This window comes from Hemicordylus capensis, chromosome 6 (genome assembly GCF_027244095.1).
Source record: "Hemicordylus capensis ecotype Gifberg chromosome 6, rHemCap1.1.pri, whole genome shotgun sequence".
Classification (NCBI taxonomy): Eukaryota; Metazoa; Chordata; class Lepidosauria; order Squamata; family Cordylidae; genus Hemicordylus; species Hemicordylus capensis.
Window position 1 is genome coordinate 16,902,657 of NC_069662.1, and position 20,423 is coordinate 16,923,079.

Consider the following 20,423-nt stretch of genomic DNA (forward strand, 5'->3'; position numbering starts at 1 on the left):
GTAACTTGAGGGGTATGTTTCACAGCCCCCCTCTTGCTCTAATCCATCTCCCCACTCCAGTAACCCCTAAGGCCTTGACCTAGGGTGAAATTGGTACTGACAACCATTGGGCATGATACCAAGTGGCAACTGGCTGAACCAGTTTGGCATGGAGAAAGGCACCACTGAGACAGAGCTGTGACAGAGTGGATATAATTACTGAATGAGAAGGAAGGAAGATAGAAAGAACAGAGAGTGATCGAATGGAACACGGAGGACAGATAGAAAGCGCCCAGCGTGAGTCAGCCCTGGAGAACCTCACCCCTCCCACTGCATGCTTCTGAGACCCAAATATTTCTGTTGCTTGCAGAGACTGGGCTAGGTGCCAGATTGCTGTGCCTTTCTCGGGAGATAAACCAGATTAGAGTTGGCAGATTAAGACTGACGTGATGAAATCACTGAAAAGTGAAGCTAAAATTGTTGCAGGTCTGTCAATGAATCAGAGTGGGGCTGGGTCCAAGGAATTACAAGCCAGTTAGCTTAATGTGTGTGCCAGGCAAACTGATGGAAAGCATTCTCAAAGATGATGGAAAGCATTCTCAAAGATAAAACTGTTAAGCATATTACAGAAGAACAGGCCCCGCTGAAGGAAAACCAGCATGGCTTCTGGAGCATTCGCAGATGGCGATTTTACTTTGCTTCCCCACGGAAGGGCAGTTATGCAGTCACATATCGTCCAGATTTATATCAAAGTCCCTGCAAGCTATCAAGGAGCACTCCATACACGATTCGGGGGTTTTGTTGCACATTGGAGCTTAGCCCAATTTATGTCCGGGGTGAAAAAACTCACTTTTTGCATTGGTTTTTGGGGATTGGCTAATAGATTCACTCTAGGATACCCTGCTCCTGCATTTAAGCATATGTTTAAGCCTGTTGTCTGGTAATGCTCCTGCAAAGGTAAAACTTGCCTCACCAACCTTTTGGAGTTCTTTGAGAGTGTCAATAGGCATGTGGATAAAGGTGATCCAGTTGACATAGTATACTTGGACTTTCCAAAAGCTTTTGACAAAGCTTCTCAAGTCCTCCTCAAAGACTCTTGAGAAAACTTAGCAGTCATGGGATAAGGGGACAGGAAAATGTGTGGATTAGTAAACTGGTTGAAGGACAGGAATCAGAATGTAGGAATAAGTGGACAGTTTTCACAATGGAGGGAAGAAGTGGGGTCCCCCAGGGATTTGTATTGGGACCAGTGCTTTTTAATTTATTCGTAAATGATCTAGAAGTTGGGGTAAACAGTGAAGTGGCCAAATTTGCATTTGACATCAAACTATTTAGGGTAGTGAAATCCAAAAGAGATTGCAAGGACTCCAAAAGGATATCTCAAAACTGGGGGAGTGGGCCACAAAATAGCAGATGCAGTTCAGTGTTGGCAAGTGTAAAGTGATGCATATTGGGGCAGAAAAAACCCCAACTTCACATATATACTGATGGGGTCTGAGCTATCGGTTACTGACCAGGAGAGAGATCTTGGGGTTGTGGTGGACAGCTCATTGAATGTCAACATAATGTTCCCAATGGTGAAAAGGGCCAATTCCATGCTTGGAAACATTGGGAAGAGGACTGGAAATAAAACTGTTAATATCATAATACCCTTATACAAAATTATGGTGTGGCCACTATTGCATACAGTTCTGGTCACCATATCTTAAGAAGGACATTGTAGAACTGGAGAAGGTGCAGAAGAGAGCAGCCGAGATCATCAGGGGCCTAGCGCACACCTTCCTTTTGAGGCAAGGCTACAACACTTGGGGCTTTTTAGTTTAGAAAAAAAGATGACTGAGGGGTGACATGATAGAAGTCTCTAAAATGATGCATGATGTGGATAGAGATAAATTTTTCTCCCGCTTGCATAACTATGTTATTGCTGCTTCCCTCATACACACAAGGAAATCTTACGTAGATTTCACTAAAGGTTTATTCAACAACTCCATTGTCTCCTTTTCCTTTTCCAACTCCTCCCCAACACTCTCTACAAGATCTTCCCCGCCATGGGACAAATGTCCAAACAAACTGCAAATGATTACTGGGTAGAATACAACAATCACAAACCGGGGCTTATCCCATGAAACTGATATTTAGGACCAACCAAAGGAAGTACTTTTTCACACAATGCATAATTGACTTTTTGAAGTCTCTGTCACAAGTTGTGGTGACAGCCACCTGGAGGGCTTTAAAAGAAGCTTTGGTAAATTCATGAAGGACAAGTCTATCAGTGGCTGCTAGACCACCTCCAGCCTCAGAGGCAAGATGCCTCTAAATACCAGTTGCAGGGGAGCAACAGCAGGAGAGAGGGTATGCCCTCATCTCTTGCCTGTGGGCTTCTCAGGGTCATCTGGTGGGCCACTGTGGGAAACAGGATGCTGGACTAGATAGGCCTTGGGCCTGATCCAGCAGGACTGTTCTTATGTTAGAGGATTGCTGGTATTGTGGTAGCAAGCATGACTTGTCTGCTTAGCTAAGCAGGGTCTGCCCTGGTTGCATATGAATGGGAGACTAGAAGTGTGAGCACTATAAAATATTCCCCTTAGGGGATGGAGCCACTCTGGGAAGAGCAGAAGGTTCCAAGTGCCCTCTCTAGCAGGATCTCCAAGATAGGGCTGAGAGAGATTTCTGCTGCAACCTTGTAGTAGCCGCTGCAAGGCTGTGAAGACAGTACTGAACTAGTTGGATCAATGGTCTGACTCAGTATATGGCAGCTTCCTATGTTCTTAACTGTTGGTGTTTAAAGTGGCCTTGTGGTTAGAATTGCCATTCTAAACTGGAGAAGAATCCATGGTGTGTCGGAATGGAATGGAATCCATTTGAGACTTTCCCCTCTTGAGTATACTCTATCTGATGGCCCTTGCAATGAAATCTTTAAGCAAGACTGGCTTGCTACAGAAGAGGGGTTAATTTGAGCTGAGGTGCTCTGTACCACAAGAATTGCCTTGTGGGTGTGGTCAGATTAGCTTCTGAGCTCTTGTGAGCAAGGTGTAAAGGCAACAGCCTCTTTCTATTGTTAGTCCACAGGATTTGGTATTCAGAGGTGTCATGTCTCTGTGCATGGAAGTTCCATTTATATAACATGGCAAATTAATTGTCACTTACTTCTGGGGTTAGTGCCCAGGATTTCTGAGGTCAGAGGGTGTGGATTCCAGGGGAGCATGAGCCTACAGACACACCTCTTTTTAAACATGAATTTGTCATGTATATGTGTGCATGAATGTAGGGTGCTTCTTGTAGACAGGTAGCCTTCAGTTACTGGAAATGATGTAGTGGGAAGTGCAGGGTACATAGGAAGCTGCCTCATTACTGAGTCAGACCACTGGTCCATCTAGCTCAGTATTGTCAACACAGACTGGCAGCGGCTACTCCAAGGTTGAAGGCAGGAGTTTCTCTCAGCTCTATATTGGAGATGCCAGGGAGGAAACTTGGAACCTTCTGCATGCAAGCATGCAGATGCTCTTCCCAGAGAGGCCCCATCCCCTGAGGGGAATATCTTACAGTGTTCACACATGCAGTCTCCCATTCAAATGTAAACCAGGGTGGTCCCTGCTTAGCAAAGGGGACAATTCATGCTTACTACCACAAGATCAGCTGTCCACATGCAGCCTGGTTTGCATCACCAAGTAGTTGATGGGCAAGATACTAGAATAGCTGTATTGTTTTCTTGCATCCTATGCATGCTTGAGTGGCAGGGAGGGGGACAGAGAGTGTTAAACCTTATTTGCATTTGGCAATACTGAAGTGTTATCACCCAAATCTATGTTTTTGAAAGGTAGAGTAATGTTTGCAGTTACACATGAAAGATAGCCCCCTCACTGTGGGGACTATTTTATTTATTTATTTATTTACATTTCTAGCCCGCCGGGGGGGGCGTAGCTACTATTAGGCAAGGGGAGGTGGCTGCCTGGGGGCCCCCACGCCTCAAGCCCCCCCCCCCAGAGGCAAGTCACATGTGAAGTGTGTGTGTGTGTATCAGCGAGGGGCTCGTTTTAAAATTTTGTCTCTGGGCCCACTCCAGCCTTGTTACGCCCCTGAGCCCGCCCTATACCCAAAGGTTTCAGAGCGGGTTACAATAAAACCAATATAAAATATAATTAAAATACAACATCATAAAATCAAAAATGCAGTAAAAAATACAGTGCCCGAGAGGGGAAGAACCACTACATCTCTAGTCAAAAGCCAGGGTAAAGAGGTGCGTCTTCAACATTCTCCTGAACAGACACAATGTCTGAGCTTGGCACACCTCAGAGGGGAGGGCATTCCACAACCTAGAGGCCACCACAGAGAAAGCCCTCTCACGTGCCATACCCCTTTAACTGGTGGCAATGGTGGCACTACCAAGATGGCCTCTCCTACAGAACTTAACTGACGGGCCGGTCAATATGGGAGAAGGTGTTCCTTCAGGTATTTGGGGGCCAGATTGTTCAGGGCTTTATAAGCCAATGTTAAAACCTTGAATTGGGCTCGGTGGCAAACTGGCAACTAGTGCAGTTCTTTTAAGACTGGCATGATGTGCATCCAGCCAGAAGTGCCCATCAGCAGTCTTGCTACTGCATTCTGCACTAGCTGCACTGCATTCTGCACTAGTTGCAGCCTCTGAACCGTCTTCAGGGGCAATCCCACATAGAGCGCATTACAATAGTCCAGTCTGGAGGTTACCAGAGCATGGGTCACTGTGGCCAGCCTATCTCTGCCCAGAAAGGACTGTATCTGGTGGACAAGCCTGAGTTGAAAATAGGCACTCCTGGCTACCGCTGCCACCTGGGCCTCAGCAATGAATCCAGGAGTACCCCCAAGCTAAGCACCTATTCCTTCATGGACTTGAGAGCCCCTGACACACAGCAACTCCTACTTATCTGGATTCAGCTTCAATTTATTGGTCCACATCCAGCCCATTACCGCCTCCAAGCAACGGTGAAGCACCTCTCCTGACTGAGATGGAATAGAGAGATAGAGCTGGGTGTCATCAGCATACTGGTGGCACCTCACTCCAAACCTCCTGATGACCTCTCCCAGCGGCTTCATATAGATGTTAAAAAGCATAAGGGATAAGATTGACTCCTGAGGAACCCCACAGGTCAACTCCCAGGGAGCTGAACAAAATTCCCCCATTACGACTCTTCAGTATCGACCCTGGAGATAGGACCAAAACCACCACGATGCACTGCCTCCAACCCCCAACTCCCGAAGTCTTTCCAAAAGTATACCATAGTCAACGGTATCATAAGCCACCAAGATATTGAGGAGAACACAGCCCCGTCCCTCTCCTGGTAAAGGTCATCAACCAGGGCGACCAAGGCCGTTTTGGTGCCATGACCAGGCCTGAAGCCAGACTAGAATGGATCCAAATTATCAGCTGCCTCCAAACATGCTTGAAGCTGAGTCGCCACCACCTTCTCCAGTACCTTGCCAAGGAAAGGTATATTAGCAACTGGGCGATAGTTAGTCAATACTTCTGGGTCTAGGGAGGATCTCTTAAGGAGGGGCCGCAACACCACCTCTTTAAGAGCTGGTGGAACAGCCTCTCCCACAATTAACCACTCATGTGACTCACTTGGCTATAGCCGTTCGACTCGCTCTTATCAACCATGACGGGCAAGGATGCAGGAGACACATGGTGGACGGATCCCCAGATGCAGCCTGTCCACATCCTCAGACCGCAATAATTGAAACTGATTAATAGTAACTGAACCAGATGGTTCTCTGGACACCTCCATCAGACCATCCTGAGACATGGCCTGGGATCCCATGCGGATCTGAATGGTTTTATCCTCAAAATGCCTTGCAGATTTATCACAGCAGGCCTCCGAGGGCACGGTACCATCCTTGGCATTGAAGTGGATGGCCCATAGAATACCGATTCTGCAATAACTGCACTGACTGTCAATGCACTTCTGGACTCAGTTGAAAGTGCTGGTTTTGGCCCTTAAGGCCTTAAATCTTCTGGGACCAGGAAGTTTTTCACACCCAGCTTTTAGTTCGTATCACCTTCGGAATGGAGTGGGTTTGTTCACATATCGGCCGAATTTACCCTGAAGTCCCTGCCAGCTATTGGGGAGCATTTCACACACAATTCAAGTTTTTCATTGTGCATTAGAGTGGAGCCCAATTTATATCCAGGGCAAAAAACACACACAAAAAACACCCACTTCTTGCGGTGGTTTTTTTGGGCAACTTCAAACTCTCAGTAAAGCCTGCTGTATGGGAAAGCTCCAGGTGTTGTTACACCCCCTTGACGCTTTTATATAAGTGTTCAATCTCTCTTTCCACAGGTTATCTGAATAACTGTTTACTGTACTCCCATATGAACTTGCCAGGGCTTTGAGATTGGCCTTGAAGGCCATACTCTCATGTCCGCCTCTGGGTGGGATGAGATCTGGTTGGTGGATACCACAGCATGGATGAGGCCTTCTTTTGGGGAATGCCATGGTTTTGGAGCTCTCTCCCTAGAGAGGTTTACCTGGCTCCCTCCTTATCTGTTTTTAAATTGAAACTGAATGCTTTTTAATCCCATCTGCCTTTTAAAAAATGTGTGGTTTTTATCAGCTGAAATTATGAGTAGTTTTAATCTGTGGTTTTTAGTCTATTTATATATTTGACAGCTTTTTATTGTGGTATGGTGGCTAACTTGTTACTCGCTTTGGGGTGATGTGTGCCAGGAACAATAGGATATACATAAGTATAATATTGATAAATAATACAATTCTTTACATCATTTTTTGCACAGTAAGAGAAGTCACAACTCCCCGAGTCAGGCCAGTAATGTCCTGAAAATGCCACAATAAATTGTGGTTGGGGATGTAGTTCAACAACAGCTGGAGGGCTAAGTTTGCCCACTCCTAGTGTAAGGCCAGATGTTGGACTACACCTCCCAGCATCCCCTGAAATGGCTGTCGGCCATTGTAACTGGAAATGATGGGGAGTTGTAGTCCAAATAACACCTGGGCACTTTCCAGATTACACACTGCAACAGGGGTACAATGCTTCGCCTCAGCAGGATCGCATTGAAAACGATCCCCAGAATCGCAAACTCCTACAATGGGAAAAATACAGCTATTTTTCTGCAATGGACTTGCAACGTTGTAGCACTATAATGCAAAGATAAAATCTGGAATAAGGCATCGGAAATGTGAACGGCACCTTGCTGTCAGTGGTGTAGGCCTGAACCAGACCGAAGCCATATTACCTTTCATATATTCTGTCTGTGTAAGGGGGGCCTAGGGGATTCCTTATAAGGAATTGCTTTTCTGTGCCAAGGAGGGCCAGGAGAGACTAGATAAGAAGGTGATGAGGTATTCACCTAAAAGAATACATGCGCAGAAGTTAGCTGGAAATTTACAGAAAGTCCAGACAAAGGAAAGGGGCAGTACCTATGTATCATCTCCTAGGTTATAAATACAGGTGAAACTCGGAAAATTAGAATATCGTGCAAAAGTCCATTAATTTCAGTAATGCAAATTAAAAGGTGAAACTGATATATGAGACAGATGTATTACATGCAAAGCGAGTAAGTCAAGCCTTAATTTGTTATAATTGTGATGATCATGGCATACAGCTCATGAAAACCCCAAATCCACAATCCCAGAAAATTAGAATATTACATGGAACCAAGAAGACAAGGATTGTAGAATAGAACAATATCGGACCTCTGAAAAGTATAAGCATGCATATGTATTCAGTACTTGGTTTGGGCCCCTTTTGCAGCAATTACTGCCTCAATGCGGCGTGGCATGGATGCTTTCAGCCTGTGGCACTGCTGAGGTATTATGGAAGACCAGGATGCTTCATTAGCGGCCTTCAGCAATTCTGCATTGTTTGGTCTCATGTCTCTCATCCTTCTCTTGGCAATGCCCCATAGATTCTCTATGGGGTCAGATCAGGCGAGTTTGCTGGCCAATCAAGCACAGTACACTGTATACTTTTCAGAGGTCCGATATTGTTCTATTCTACAATCATTGTCTTCTTGGTTCCATGTAATATTCTAATTTTCTGGGATTGTGGATTTGGGGTTTTCATGAGCTGTACGCCATGATCATCACAATTATAACAAATTAAGGCTTGACTTATCTCGCTTTGCATGTAATGCGTCTGTCTCATATATCAGTTTCACCTTTTAATTTGCATTACTGAAATTAATGGACTTTTGCACGATATTCTAATTTTCCGAGTTTCACCTGTATGTCATGCTTGTAAATGAATGGGGTCTTGGACTTGAGCGCTAGCTATCCAGGACCTTTGCTGCTATAGAGCAAATAAAGCCTTTAAATCCTTCTCGGCTGGTGAAGTGTTTTGGCTACTGACCCAGAAAAGAACCTCTCTTTGTTGGGGTACAACAATCTTGGTGCCGTTGCGACTCGGATTGGGGCCACTTTCCCTACACAGGAGTAGGGCACCACTGGCTCCCACTGGGCGGAAGGGTCCCCGGCGAATCTGGACCGAATCGACGCAAGCCGGCTATACCTGCATCTTGCGGGACGTCGCATCGTGTCCGGACCGCCTGAGCTCCTCCACAAGCAGTGTGCCAGACAAAAGAGAAGGAAGGCATTGGTGAGGAAGAAGTGCGCAAGGGTTAGAGTCCCAAGGAGCGGGTGAGTGTTGTGCAACCCTGGACACTATAGACATTGCAGAGTTAGGGTCCCAATATAGTCCAGGTGCACAAGGTTGGTTAAAGTCCCACACGCTGGGTTAGAGTCCCAAGCCCCACACAGAGATGGGGAAAGCTCAGAGCAAATCGAGAGGGGAGTCATGCACCCCGTTGGAATGTGTTTTAAAGAACTGGCAGGTTCTTACGGGCGGCGACCCGTTAAGGAAAAAAGAAGATGATTGGTTTTTGTCAAAATTTATGTTATCTTATGAATTGGAGTCCAGAATAAAATGGCCTTCAGAAGTTATATTGCAGCTGTTATTGTTTTGCACCCAGGTGGGGAAGTTTGAGGAGCATAAATATGCGTGCAGGCTTTTGTGGAGTTATGGTCTCGAGACAAGCTGATGAAGGGTTCTGGGTTCTGGAAGACCACGTTGGTCGCCGTCGGCAAGGTACCTGCTGGCCCACTAAAAAGACCTCCACCATACGTATTACTATTAGAAGATCATTCAGTTCTGCCTGGGAAGTTTGTTTAATATTATATGTTCAAAGGTTTATGGAATGGAATTGAAAGAGGAAAGGATGACTGCACACCGCTCCTCTACTCTTTTTGTTGCTGATTAGGTATTTTTGAGCACTATGAAAATTTAACCTCAGCTCTTTCTTCGCTTGTCTTGCTGTAACTGTTACCAAGCACTGCTCGGAGAGATAAAAAGTAGGGAGGGAGGAAGGAGAGAACTTAGGAATCAAAACTTAAACGTCTGTTGTAAAGGGGGAAAAAAGGACTTCTGAATGAAATGCATTGCAATGTGGTTTGACAAAAGGGAAGTTTTTATTTCAACGGAATGAAAAGTATGTAGTGTGGGTTGAGTTGTGAGGTAGAAGGAAAGCTGATTTAAAGGTTGGAACTGGCATGTTGGAGATTTATATTGTAGTCAAGAGGAAAGGTTCTGTTTTGGATGGTATATGGAAAAAGAACGAAATGCAACAGTGTCTTAAGGAATGCGATCTGAGATAGGTTGGGAAAAGAATGTTGATTTATAGACCATTTTGCTAATGACTGTTTTTTTCTTGGGGTTTTTTGTGTTCCGCTTGACTGGTTAACTTGCTCATGGGTTAAGCCCTAAACATGTTTAAATGTTATACCACAGTTTTATTTTGTTTAAAGGCAGTTTAAAATATGTAGCTGTTCATTTGTTGTGTTTTTAAAATGGTATTTAATTGTATCACTAGAATGTGAACTTCCCTGCTTCCCATCAAAAATGTTTGTTTAAATGCTAACTGTGCTTGATGTTAATTCCAGGGGAGCTCTGTGTGTGTGTGTGTGTGTGTGTGTGTGTGTGTGTGTTTCTAATGGGAGCCCAGATATGCTCCAGTGGACTGTGGTGTCACAACATAGGAAGTACAAAAGCACACTTAGCAGGTCCGTAGTGACTCTCAGAGTGCTCTTACCCCTGGACTTCGGGTCCGAAGTGCAGGGCCTCCATACCCCCTGGGGGCCCCCCAATCCATTTTAGTCTGTTCCAGGTGGTGTGGCCGCGTTAAAAATGTGTTAAAATATGTTTAAAATACTCTCTCTGTGTGTGTGTGTGTTTGTGTGTGTGCGTGCAGGCGGGGCCTCCAAAAGCCTTTCGGTTCAGGCTCCAAAATTACCTAGGTGCACCTCTGGTGACACTGTTGTAGGGTTTAATCTGGAAAGCGCCTTGGGGACCCAGTGTTGGGACCCCTGGCCTCAGGTAACTTAATGAGTCCTTTGCTGAGGTAAGATTTGAGCCAGTGGGCGGCTTCCTGGCTCACAGCTTTATCACTTAACCATTATGCTATACCTGGCCCTCCCTCTTATCTAGCCCTTTCCACTCTCTGTCCCTCACAGCGCCTTGAACAAGAGAAACATGAACTCCGTCTGCACCTTGAATCGGGACGGGCCGAATTTGAGACCCGGGTGGCCGAGCTGGAGGCTGACCTGGTAGCTTCTCGAGCTCAGCTGGGGCAGCAGCGCCTGGAGCAGCAGGACACGAGCCGGGAGAGCTCACAGGCCGTGCTGGACCTGTCTGAACAGAACCAGCGCTTGGTGGAGCAGCTAAGCCAGGTGAGATGCGGGATTCGGGTAATTGGGATTCCTTGAGTAAGTGAAAAGGAGAGAGAGGGCTGGGAAGTAGAGCTGCTGCCTCCTTTCCAGGAAGGCTGCATGGCAGGCAGAAATGCAACAGGTCAAGCTTTTTCTACAGCTGCATTTCCCTGCTGGGGAATGGAACCTAGGAACCTAGGAAACTGCCATATACTGAGTCAGACTATTGGTCTATCTAGCTCAGTATTGTCTTCACAGACTGGAGGCGGCTTCTCCAAGGTTGCAGGCAGGAATCTCTCTCAGCCCTATCTTGGAGAAGCCAGGGAGGGAACTTGAAACCTTCTGCTCTTCCCAGAGCGGCTTCATCCCCTGAGGGGAATGTCTTGCAGTGCTCACACATCAAGTCTCCCATTCAGATGCAACCAGGGCAGACCCTGCTTAGCTATGGGGACAAGTCATGCTTGCTATCACAAGACCAGCTCTCCTCCCCAATGCATGCATTGGTTATGATGAATGGTATGAGAGCCCAAACTACATAAAAGAGGAGCAGCCCACATTTATGGCCACAGTTTGTGTGGGCTCCATTCTGTGTGTGAATGCTACTGCAGGTTTATAGACCAGAATATGGTTCAGCTCAGGGTGCCCGTGATCTTTAATTTGGTCTTGCGAACAAGCTAGGGAGGGCAGTCCACTCCTACGCACTCATAAGAAGTGTGCGGTACAATCCTCGCGTGTGCAGCATCAGGATGCAGAATTGGGGTTGCATATTTGGAAGCTCACCTGTAATCAACAAAAACCCTCTCTTCCTGTAGAAAGCGAAGTGACCTAGTTTAGTCTTCTCCCTAATACACTAGTTTTCTCTGTGCAGGGAGAGGATTCTTTGCCCAGAGGTGGGATTCAAGTAATTGAATACCTTAATTTATTTGTTCTCTTTGCCTTGCTCTTATTTCCCCTTTTATAGCATGTCTATAAGATTGTATAGGGTTATACAATAAAATATTATGCAATCAGACATATAAAGCAAATCAGCAGCATATGACTCCAGTGGCAGTGATTGCAGGTGTGCGAGAGACTGCTGGCTGACACGGAAAAATCTCAAAATTGCACTCTTGTGCCAATGATCCTGGCATAAGGGGATTTGGCAGAGGAAGAGGTTTCCCATCAGGAGGGGCACCACAAGGTACTCACCTTCTTCTTGCACAATTGCAAGGTTGTTAGCACTAGCACAATGCTAGTTTGGAATGCAGGCTCCTGACACAGTGGAGCTAACTAGGGCAGACTTCTTGCCCTTGTGTAATGTGTTGCTGCTGGAGTTGAGTTTTGGTCCGCTATTGGTCTAAGTTGCCCTATGGGTCCAATTTTTATATTGCCTTTGGTTTTGTTGTAATATTTATAAGTTGTGAGCCATCTTTTGCCACAAAATGGAAAGGTGGGATATGGATATGGATATATAGATATAGATATATGGAACCCCTGCTAACTGGACAAAGAGGCACCTTTTAACGTTGTGATTCTCTTTATTGAGCAGGGGGAGAGTAACTGGCCCTACCCACCCCCAGCACAGTACCTCCAGTGACTGTTGCTGGTGTCTCTCTTATGTTTCTTTTTAGGCTGTGAGCCCTTTGGGGACAGGGATCCATCTTATTCATTTACTATTTCTCTGTGTAAACCACCCTGAGCCATTTTTGGAAGAGTGGTATAGAAATTGAATTAATAATAATAATAATAATAATAATTAATTTAAAAAATGTCTGGATAAAACAAACCAGTCAATAACACCTGTCTGACTGTGTAAACAAGAAATAATATAGTATAAATAAATATTTTTAAATTCGAAACTTCTGTGAGAGCATTGGCAGAAAGGTGGGTTTGTACAAGGAGTAAATAAAACCACTTTAAAATGTTAATCTTGACATTTGACTTCTGGAGATCTTTATTTTTTAAAAAAGCCTTCAGACAATCATGTTGGTGTTTCAGGTAGTCAGATTCCATTATTTGTGTTTGTTTTTTCCTAAAACTTCTGAATCCAATGGCATCTATAACTGGGCATGTTGAAAACGGGGGTGGGGGTGGGGAGGGGAATAAAGGAATGAATTTGCTCAAGGATTTCCCCCACAAAATTGATTTTGGCTAAGTGGAATAAGTGTGTCCTTCAGTGCTTAAGGCAGGGATTCTCAAACTTGGGTCCCTAGATTTTGTTGGACTGCAACTCCCACCATCCCTCGAACAATGGCCAAAGGATGATGGGAATTGTAGTCCAGCAACATTGGGGGACTCAAGTTTGAGATCCCCTGGCTTAGGGGAAAGAGTGGCTGCCTTCACTCCTTCCCACTCCCCCCCTTTCAAAAACAAAATTACATAGTTTAAAGCTTGTGTGTAAAAGACACTAGACAAAGTACACTGAAAAATGCAAATATTCTTCATTTTGCATAATTTATTTCTGGAACAGAAGTGAAATATATGTCTGTGTGCACGCAATGTACATGTCATACAGATTCTAGCACCCTACAACCACAAAGGCAGGAGGAACTGAAGGTGTGCCTACGCTAGAAGTTCCAATATTGAACAAGGAATCCACTTGACTCAGACAAGCTGTGTGGTGAGATCATGCTCTTTGTTGTCATAGTGCTGACCAGACTGGCCGGTCTCCAGGAATGTAGGAAACTCACCACGAGGAGTAGATAACAAGATCAAATAAATGAGATAAGACTTATAAAGCATTCTGAACACTGAAAAGAGCAATAGATGTGAATAATAAATCCAGATTTAGCAGTTAAAAGCTGCCAGAAAGATCCCTAAAGAGGCTGATTGCACTTGTGACTTTGACTGATGGAACCTGTAAGCACAATGTGAAAGTCTTTTCCTCTGTGTTAAACCAATGATTAACTTGTTCTGGGCACCCAGCCAGTGTCATGATGCAAACCTGGTAGCTCTTGTATTTGTTTATTTTAAAAGTATTTAAAGGTTCAAGTTTCTAGTTCTCCATGTTCTTTGGGAAAGGAAAGAGTATAGCATATTGGTCAGAGAGGCCTGGGGTTGTAGTACAAAGTTCTGACCTGGAGACTTCACATCTCGTAGCCAAGCATCAGCAAAGATGGTGGTGGGGTCAGGATAAAGTGTGGGTCCTTTCCTACTAAAGTAAAAGGTGTCAGTCCTCTAGCACACACACAGAAATTTGCTCCTCAGTTGCAGAGGTTTGTGTGCCAACTGTGGTTGTTATATGTGCATTTTCAGTCATGGAGAGGTACTCTGCATATGCTCAGTGGCAAGATCTTTTCTATGGTGGCCTCATGCTTGTGGTTTTTCACATGAGCCCTGCCTGGTTGGATATTCCTTGATATCCAATGAAAGCCAGGTGTTCTACACATGCTATGAGTCCAGGGCTGAGACCTGCTGCTGAAAAGAGCCAAACTCTGGCTTCTGCCAAAGCATAAGCTCTTTGCTTTGTCCCCAGATGGCTCAGCTGGAGCAGCAGCTCCGGGAAGAACTGACTTTGCTGCGTGGGGAACATCGGACCTTGACTCTTAGTAGTGCCGAACATGCTGCCCGGACGCAAAGCCTGCAAGCCGAGGTGAGAACTTCCCTCTGCCACCTCTCCTCACAGTAGGGATGCTAGGCAACTGAGGAAGGTGTAAGGGAAAAGAATATGGCACTTTCCCTCCACTCCTCTAGAGGGTGCTGTCTCCTAATCTAAACTTGTTGGTTTGTCATAGCATAACAGAATCCTGGGACAGTACGTCATTTCAGAAGAGAAAGGGATTCCCCCGCCCTGCTCATACTCCATGAAAGCCCTCTTCTCTTTTCTGCACCTGCGTTTTAGTGGTGTAAGGGGTTACAGTGCTTGTTCACGGGCAAGAGAAGGCCATTGATTCAGTGGCAGAGCACCTGCATTGCAGAAGGTTCTGCATTGCAGAAGGTTCAGGGGCGTAACTCTAATAGGGCAAGGGGAGACAGTTGTCTGGGGGCTCACTGCCTTGGCACCCCAGAGGCAAGTCACATGACTGACTCCTCCAGCCGCACACCCGCCTGGGCTTCCTTCAGTTGTATTCATCCTCCCAAATTGATGTGAGTGTTAAGACCTTGAGCTACCAGAACAGCATGTCTTTCTCTAGTACCATTAAATGACTTGCATTGTCCACAATTTACAAAACCTTTCAAAACTTTACTTCATGAGCTGAGCTTCAGGGTGGGTGGGTGGGTGGGCCAATTTTAAAATCTTGCCTCTGGGCCCACTCCAACCTTGCTATGCCCCTGTCCAGGTTCAGTCCTTGGCGTAGCCAGGTAGGGCTGGAAAAGACCCCTGCTTGAAGAGCCGCTGCTGCCAGTTAGTGGTACTGAGCTTGATAGACCAATGGTCTGACTCAGTAGAAGGCAACTTAATATGTGTCTGTGTACAGTGCTGCACAGGGAAGTATTTTTCTTTATTGCCTCTTCACACCACCTTGCTTTATATTTCTAAATGTAAGAAGCAACCTTAATCTAGTGAAGAGCCACACAGCTCCTGCCTGCCACCTTGTCTCTTCCCCAATAGATTTTGGCCATTACAGTCTTCATCTCCCTGCCTCCCAAATGGCTGCAGGGAATGTAGACCAGGGCGAATGGGGCAATATAATGGCTCCAGTTGGTTTTGTTGGTCTATCATATTTATATACCACCTGATAAGTGTACCTCTGGGCGGTGTACACAATTCACAACCACAAATATAAAACAGAGTAAAAACAATTTCACAGAATAAAAAAGTTAAAGCAACTTTGTGGGATAAAAACAAGCAGTTTAAAATTAATTTCAGTTAAAAGCCTGAGAGAACAGGTGTGTCTTGAGGGTCTTCCTAAAAGCAAACTGAGATGGAGATGCTCTTATTTCAACAGGGAGCATATTCCAAAGCCCTGGGGCAGCCACAGAGAAGGCCCAGTCCTGAGTCGCCCCCAAATGAGCTGGTGGCAACTGTAACCGGACTTCTCCAGATTATCTCAATAGGCAACAGGGTTCATGACAAAGAAGGTGCTCTCTTAAGTACCCTGGACCCAAGCTGTGGAGGGCTTTAGGGGTAATAGCCAGCACTTTGTATTTCACTCAGAAACATAGCAGCAGCCAGTGCAGTTCTTTTAAAATAAGTGTTATCTGGCCAGTTTGGGTTGTCCCAGAGACCAGTCTGGCTGCTGCATTCTGTACCAGTTGTACTTTCCTGACTACCTACAAAGGCAGCTCCATGTAGAGTGCATTACAGTACTCAAGCCTGGAGGTTACCAGCATATGCAACACAGTTTTAAGGTCATTACCTCTAGAAATGGGTGTAGCTGATGTTTCAGCCGAAGCTGGCAAAAAGTGCTCCTGGTCACTGCCTCAACCTGAGAAGCCAGGGAGAGTTTGGGATCCAGGAGCACTCCAAGCTACATACCTGATCTTTCAGGGGAAGTGTAAACCCATCCAGAACAGGCAGATCTAAACTATCTCTTGGATCTTGATTATGGGTGTGCAATTTGATTGGACCCCAAATCGATCCAGGTTGAATTGGGGGTAATTTGCAAATTCAACCCCGAATCAAATTTCCCTCAAAAGGGTCCCAATTTGGAGTTGAGGAGAATTGCCCCCAATTCAACCCAAATCGATTAAGGTGATTCATTGTGAGGTCCGTTTTGCTGGCGTGTGTGTGTGTGTGGAGCGGGGGAACAGGCCTCAAAATGGCGCCCTTTTTCTGGGGAGTGCTGGTCTACCAATTGGAATCAGTGGATGGACCAGCCCTTCGCTCCAGACTTAATGCATTAGCGTGCCTTGGAGGACTGGCTCTGAGGTGGGCTGATGCACGAAGTCCAAAGTGAAGGGCTGGTCTACCTGCAGATTCCAATTGATAGACCAGCTCTCCCCGAGGGGAAAGCACCATTTTGAGACCCGTGTTTCCTGGGAAAGTGGGACTCAAAATAGCGGTGGAATCACTCAAATAGATTCAAGTGATTTGAGATTGATTTGTCAAGGCAGTTGGCCAAGTTTTTTGATTAATCAATTTGAGCTTTTGCTATTTGATTTGAGCTCAAATTGAATAACAAAACTTGATTCATGCACACCCCTAGTCCCAACCCCCCACAGTCAGTACCTCTGTCTTATTTGGATTCAACTTCAGTTTGTTATCCCTCATCCAGCCCATTACCGCCCCCAGGCAGGCATTTAGGGTAGTTATGCCATTTCCTGATGAGGTCAATATAGAGAAATAGATCTGGGTGTTATCAGCTGTTTCATGTAGATGTTAAAGAACACTGGAGACAGTATGGAGCCTTGTGGAACTCCATACTTATCGCTTTGCTGAACAGCAGTCTCCAAGTGACAGCATCGGAAGTCTACTAGAGAGGTAGGAATGGAACCACTGTAAAGTAGTACCACTGAATCCCACCTTGCTCAGGCAACCCAGAAGGATACCATGGCTGATGGTATCGAAAGCAGCTGAGAGATCCAAAAGGATCAGCAGAGTCATACTCTCTGTCCATGTTGCTTACTTCCTTGTGCTATTTCGCAGTGCCATCTGCTGGTCATTTGCTAGAAATCTGTGATGACAATAGTCTCAAAAGACATGATAATAAATGAAAAGGCATTGTTCAAAAGGGAGGTATATAATCAGGGCAGAGAGTCAATAAACAGAAAGACCTTCCATTTTCAAATGGAATATTCCTCTCTGTCTGGAAACACTCTAGGAGGCACTAGCTCTGAATTACAACCAGTTGGCTGATCAGGGAATGGGGACAGGGGACTTAACTCCAAATTGCAAGGGCTGTTGACAACTTTTAATGTTGTTTGACTTCTTTTAATGTACGTACTTCACACCTTCCCCAGAATCTTATGTTACAGGAGTGGAAGCAAGATCTGGAGAAACAGACCAGGCAGCTTCGGGAGGAGAATGAATCTGTCCAGGCGCTGGTGGATACGTTGCATGATAACCTCCTGCTCCTACGCAAAGAGAGTCACGAAAAGGAGCTGCGGGTACAAATGCTTACAAATATTAAGTTGGAGAGGATCAGTACCTAGTACTGGGACTCAAGATGGAAGCGGGGGCAGGGGGAGCTAATTAAAAATACAAAGGTGAGGTATGTTGTTTGTTCAGTTTATATACCGCCTTTCATACAGCTTATCCCAAGGCGGTTTACAAAAGTTAATTCAATAAGATTCTTAAAAATGCATATACAGGATGTGGGTTTGTTACTCAAAGAATGAGGAACCAGGGTTCAGTGGGGCCATTAGGTCTACGGAGGAACATGTTGCTGCAGATTATTTTCATTTTCCGTTTTCTCTTCCTGTTTCTCACCCCCAAGGTGCAACAACTGGAAGCTGAAGATGGGGAGCTCCGTGCCGCCAACCGTCGCCTCCAGCATCAGGTCAAAGAGATGAAGGAAGAGATCTGCCTGCATGACTTGGACAACTCAGTCACCTCCATCCAGTCTGAGATTGAAAGTAGCTTGGAGGATGCGCCAGGAGCACCTGGACAGGCTCCTAAGGTATTAGAGAAGGAAGTGCTGGGTGGGGTTTATGGTTCACCCCTTTTTTTAATCATAGGTAAGTACTGAGTGTCAAAGAAGATTGCAAGGGAAGTGTCGGTGGCTGCTAAGTACCTCTAATTCACCGCCACACCTTCCTTAGATTCAAGACTGTAACTCAGTGGGACAGCAGCTGCTGTGCCTACAGAGGTTCATAGGTTCACTCCTGACATCTCCGTGTAGCGCTGGGAGATCGTTGTCCAAAACCTGGGAAAGCTGCTACTAGTCTGTGGACAGTACTGAGCTAGATGGAAAACTGGTCTGATGTGATATATGGCAGCCACATGAATGTTCACTTTGCACGCATATAAAAACCTACAGATCTGGAAAGTCTGAGTCTGGAGAAATTTTGATACCATGGGTAAAAATATCAGACATAAGCATAAATGGACTAGGACCGGGGAGACCAGAGTTCAAATCCCCATTCAGCCATGAGACTTGCTGGGTGACTCTGGGCCAGTCACTTCTCTTTCAGCCTAACCTACTTCACAGGGTTGTTGTGAAAGAGAAACTCAAGTATGTAGTACCGCTCTGGACTCCTTGGAGGAAGAGCGGGATATAAATGTAAAAATAATAATAGTAATAATAAATTAATTAATGATGTTCCTGTGCTGGGTTCTCCTTTACTCCACACTTCCAGCACAGGATGCTGTTAGAGTTACAAAAAGGAATGTGAAAATTCTACTAATTCTCTTATTGTCAGAATTCAAAATCTAGACATAAAAATTTGTTTTTATAAAGTACATATATGGGCCAACACGCTGACGAACAGTGCACTTGCAGAAGGACATTGCACAAGCAAGTTCTGTGACATTTGAAGCTTGCAATCCAGACTAGTGTTAGGCTAATGTAATGCTGTCATGCTAGCTTAAGGATGTTGCACAAAAGAAGCAATGTCCTTGCGCTAGCAGATATTGACAAGTTGCACAGCCTTGTAGCACAATATGTCCCAGAGAAGCTTTTCCATTAGCAGCTGTGCAACATTGTGGAGCACCACAACTTCTCACAGCTCTGCAACCTACCTTCTTGCGCAAACCCAACTTGGTTCGTTGTGCAAGTGCATTGTTAGAACGTCAGCCAATATGCTGATGAGTCAGCTCACCAGTAGGTTAAAATGAATGAACTAACTTGAGGTTTTTTTCTTTCCTTTTTCAACTTGCCTTTCAAAAATGGTCTCTGAAAATGTTCAGCACATTGAACCCGGGCATTTTCTAGATTCTGAATGCGTGCAAATGTTCCATTCTGCTTTCCATTCTGCTTTGATCCAGTACTCTGGTCAAGCTCACTTAAGTCCCATTAATTTCAGTAAAGAAATTAGGAAGGTTTAGGAACATAAGGAGCTTCCTGTCTTGCTTATACCGAGTCAGACGGTGGGTCCATCTAGCTCAGCATTTTCTACATGGACTGATTATGGCTTTTCAAGTTGCAGGCCGGAGTCTCTCCCATCCCTACCTGGAGATGCCAGGGAGTAAACCTGGGACCTTCTGTATGCAAGCAGGCAGGTACTCTTCTGCTGAGCAATGGCTCCATCCCTTAAGGCAGGCTTCCCCAACCTGTGGCCCTCCAGATGTTGCTGAACTACAACTCCCAGCATCCCCAGCATCCCTGGCTGGGTATGCCGGGAGTTGTAGTTCAGCAACATCTGGAGGGCAACAGGTTGGGGAAGCCTGCCTTAAAGGGAATCTCTTGCAGCACTCACATGTAGTCCCCCATCCAAATGCAAATGAAGGCAGACCCTGCTTCCAAAGGAGACCATTCACGCTTGTTTCCACAAGACCAGCTCTCCTCCCCAAACTGTTTAACTGTACACCGGACCGTGGTGATAGGTGAGCAAGCCTTGTGACAGTCCATTGCGGAGCGGGTTTCAGCTTGGTACATAGAGAGGTGCTACCCCTGAATGGACAGCTGTTGTACTGCGTCCTAGAGTCAGCTGCATCTTGGTGCCACAGATATCTCAGTGGTGAGGCAGTTCTGTTTGTTTGCTTTAGCCAATGGTCAACGGCACCTGGAAAGCCACTTCAAAGAACTCTTCGCGGAGATCAGAAGAGGAGGAAGCTGAATATGCCAAAGAGATTTCAGCCCTGAGTGTCCAGGAGCACGATATACTGAGGCAGAAAGAAATGGAGATCATAAAACTCCAAGATCAGGTAATATGTTATGTGCCTCGCCTCTAGAGTGTATTATGGTATCGTGGCAGGGTTGTTGTTGTTGTTTAAATGCCTTTTTG

General features: G+C 45.5%; 1 protein-coding gene across 1 annotated transcript in view; it reads left to right on the forward strand.

The window, feature by feature from the left end:
- Window positions 1-20,423, forward strand: part of BICDL2 (BICD family like cargo adaptor 2) — a 42,375-nt gene that overhangs the window by 8,888 nt on the left and 13,064 nt on the right. Inside the window, exons 6-10 of the mRNA XM_053261578.1 lie at window positions 10,482-10,697; window positions 14,131-14,247; window positions 17,499-17,645; window positions 17,975-18,157; window positions 20,185-20,343. Of these exons, the coding sequence (XP_053117553.1) occupies window positions 10,482-10,697; window positions 14,131-14,247; window positions 17,499-17,645; window positions 17,975-18,157; window positions 20,185-20,343 (822 nt within the window). The remainder of the gene's footprint in view (window positions 1-10,481; window positions 10,698-14,130; window positions 14,248-17,498; window positions 17,646-17,974; window positions 18,158-20,184; window positions 20,344-20,423) is intronic.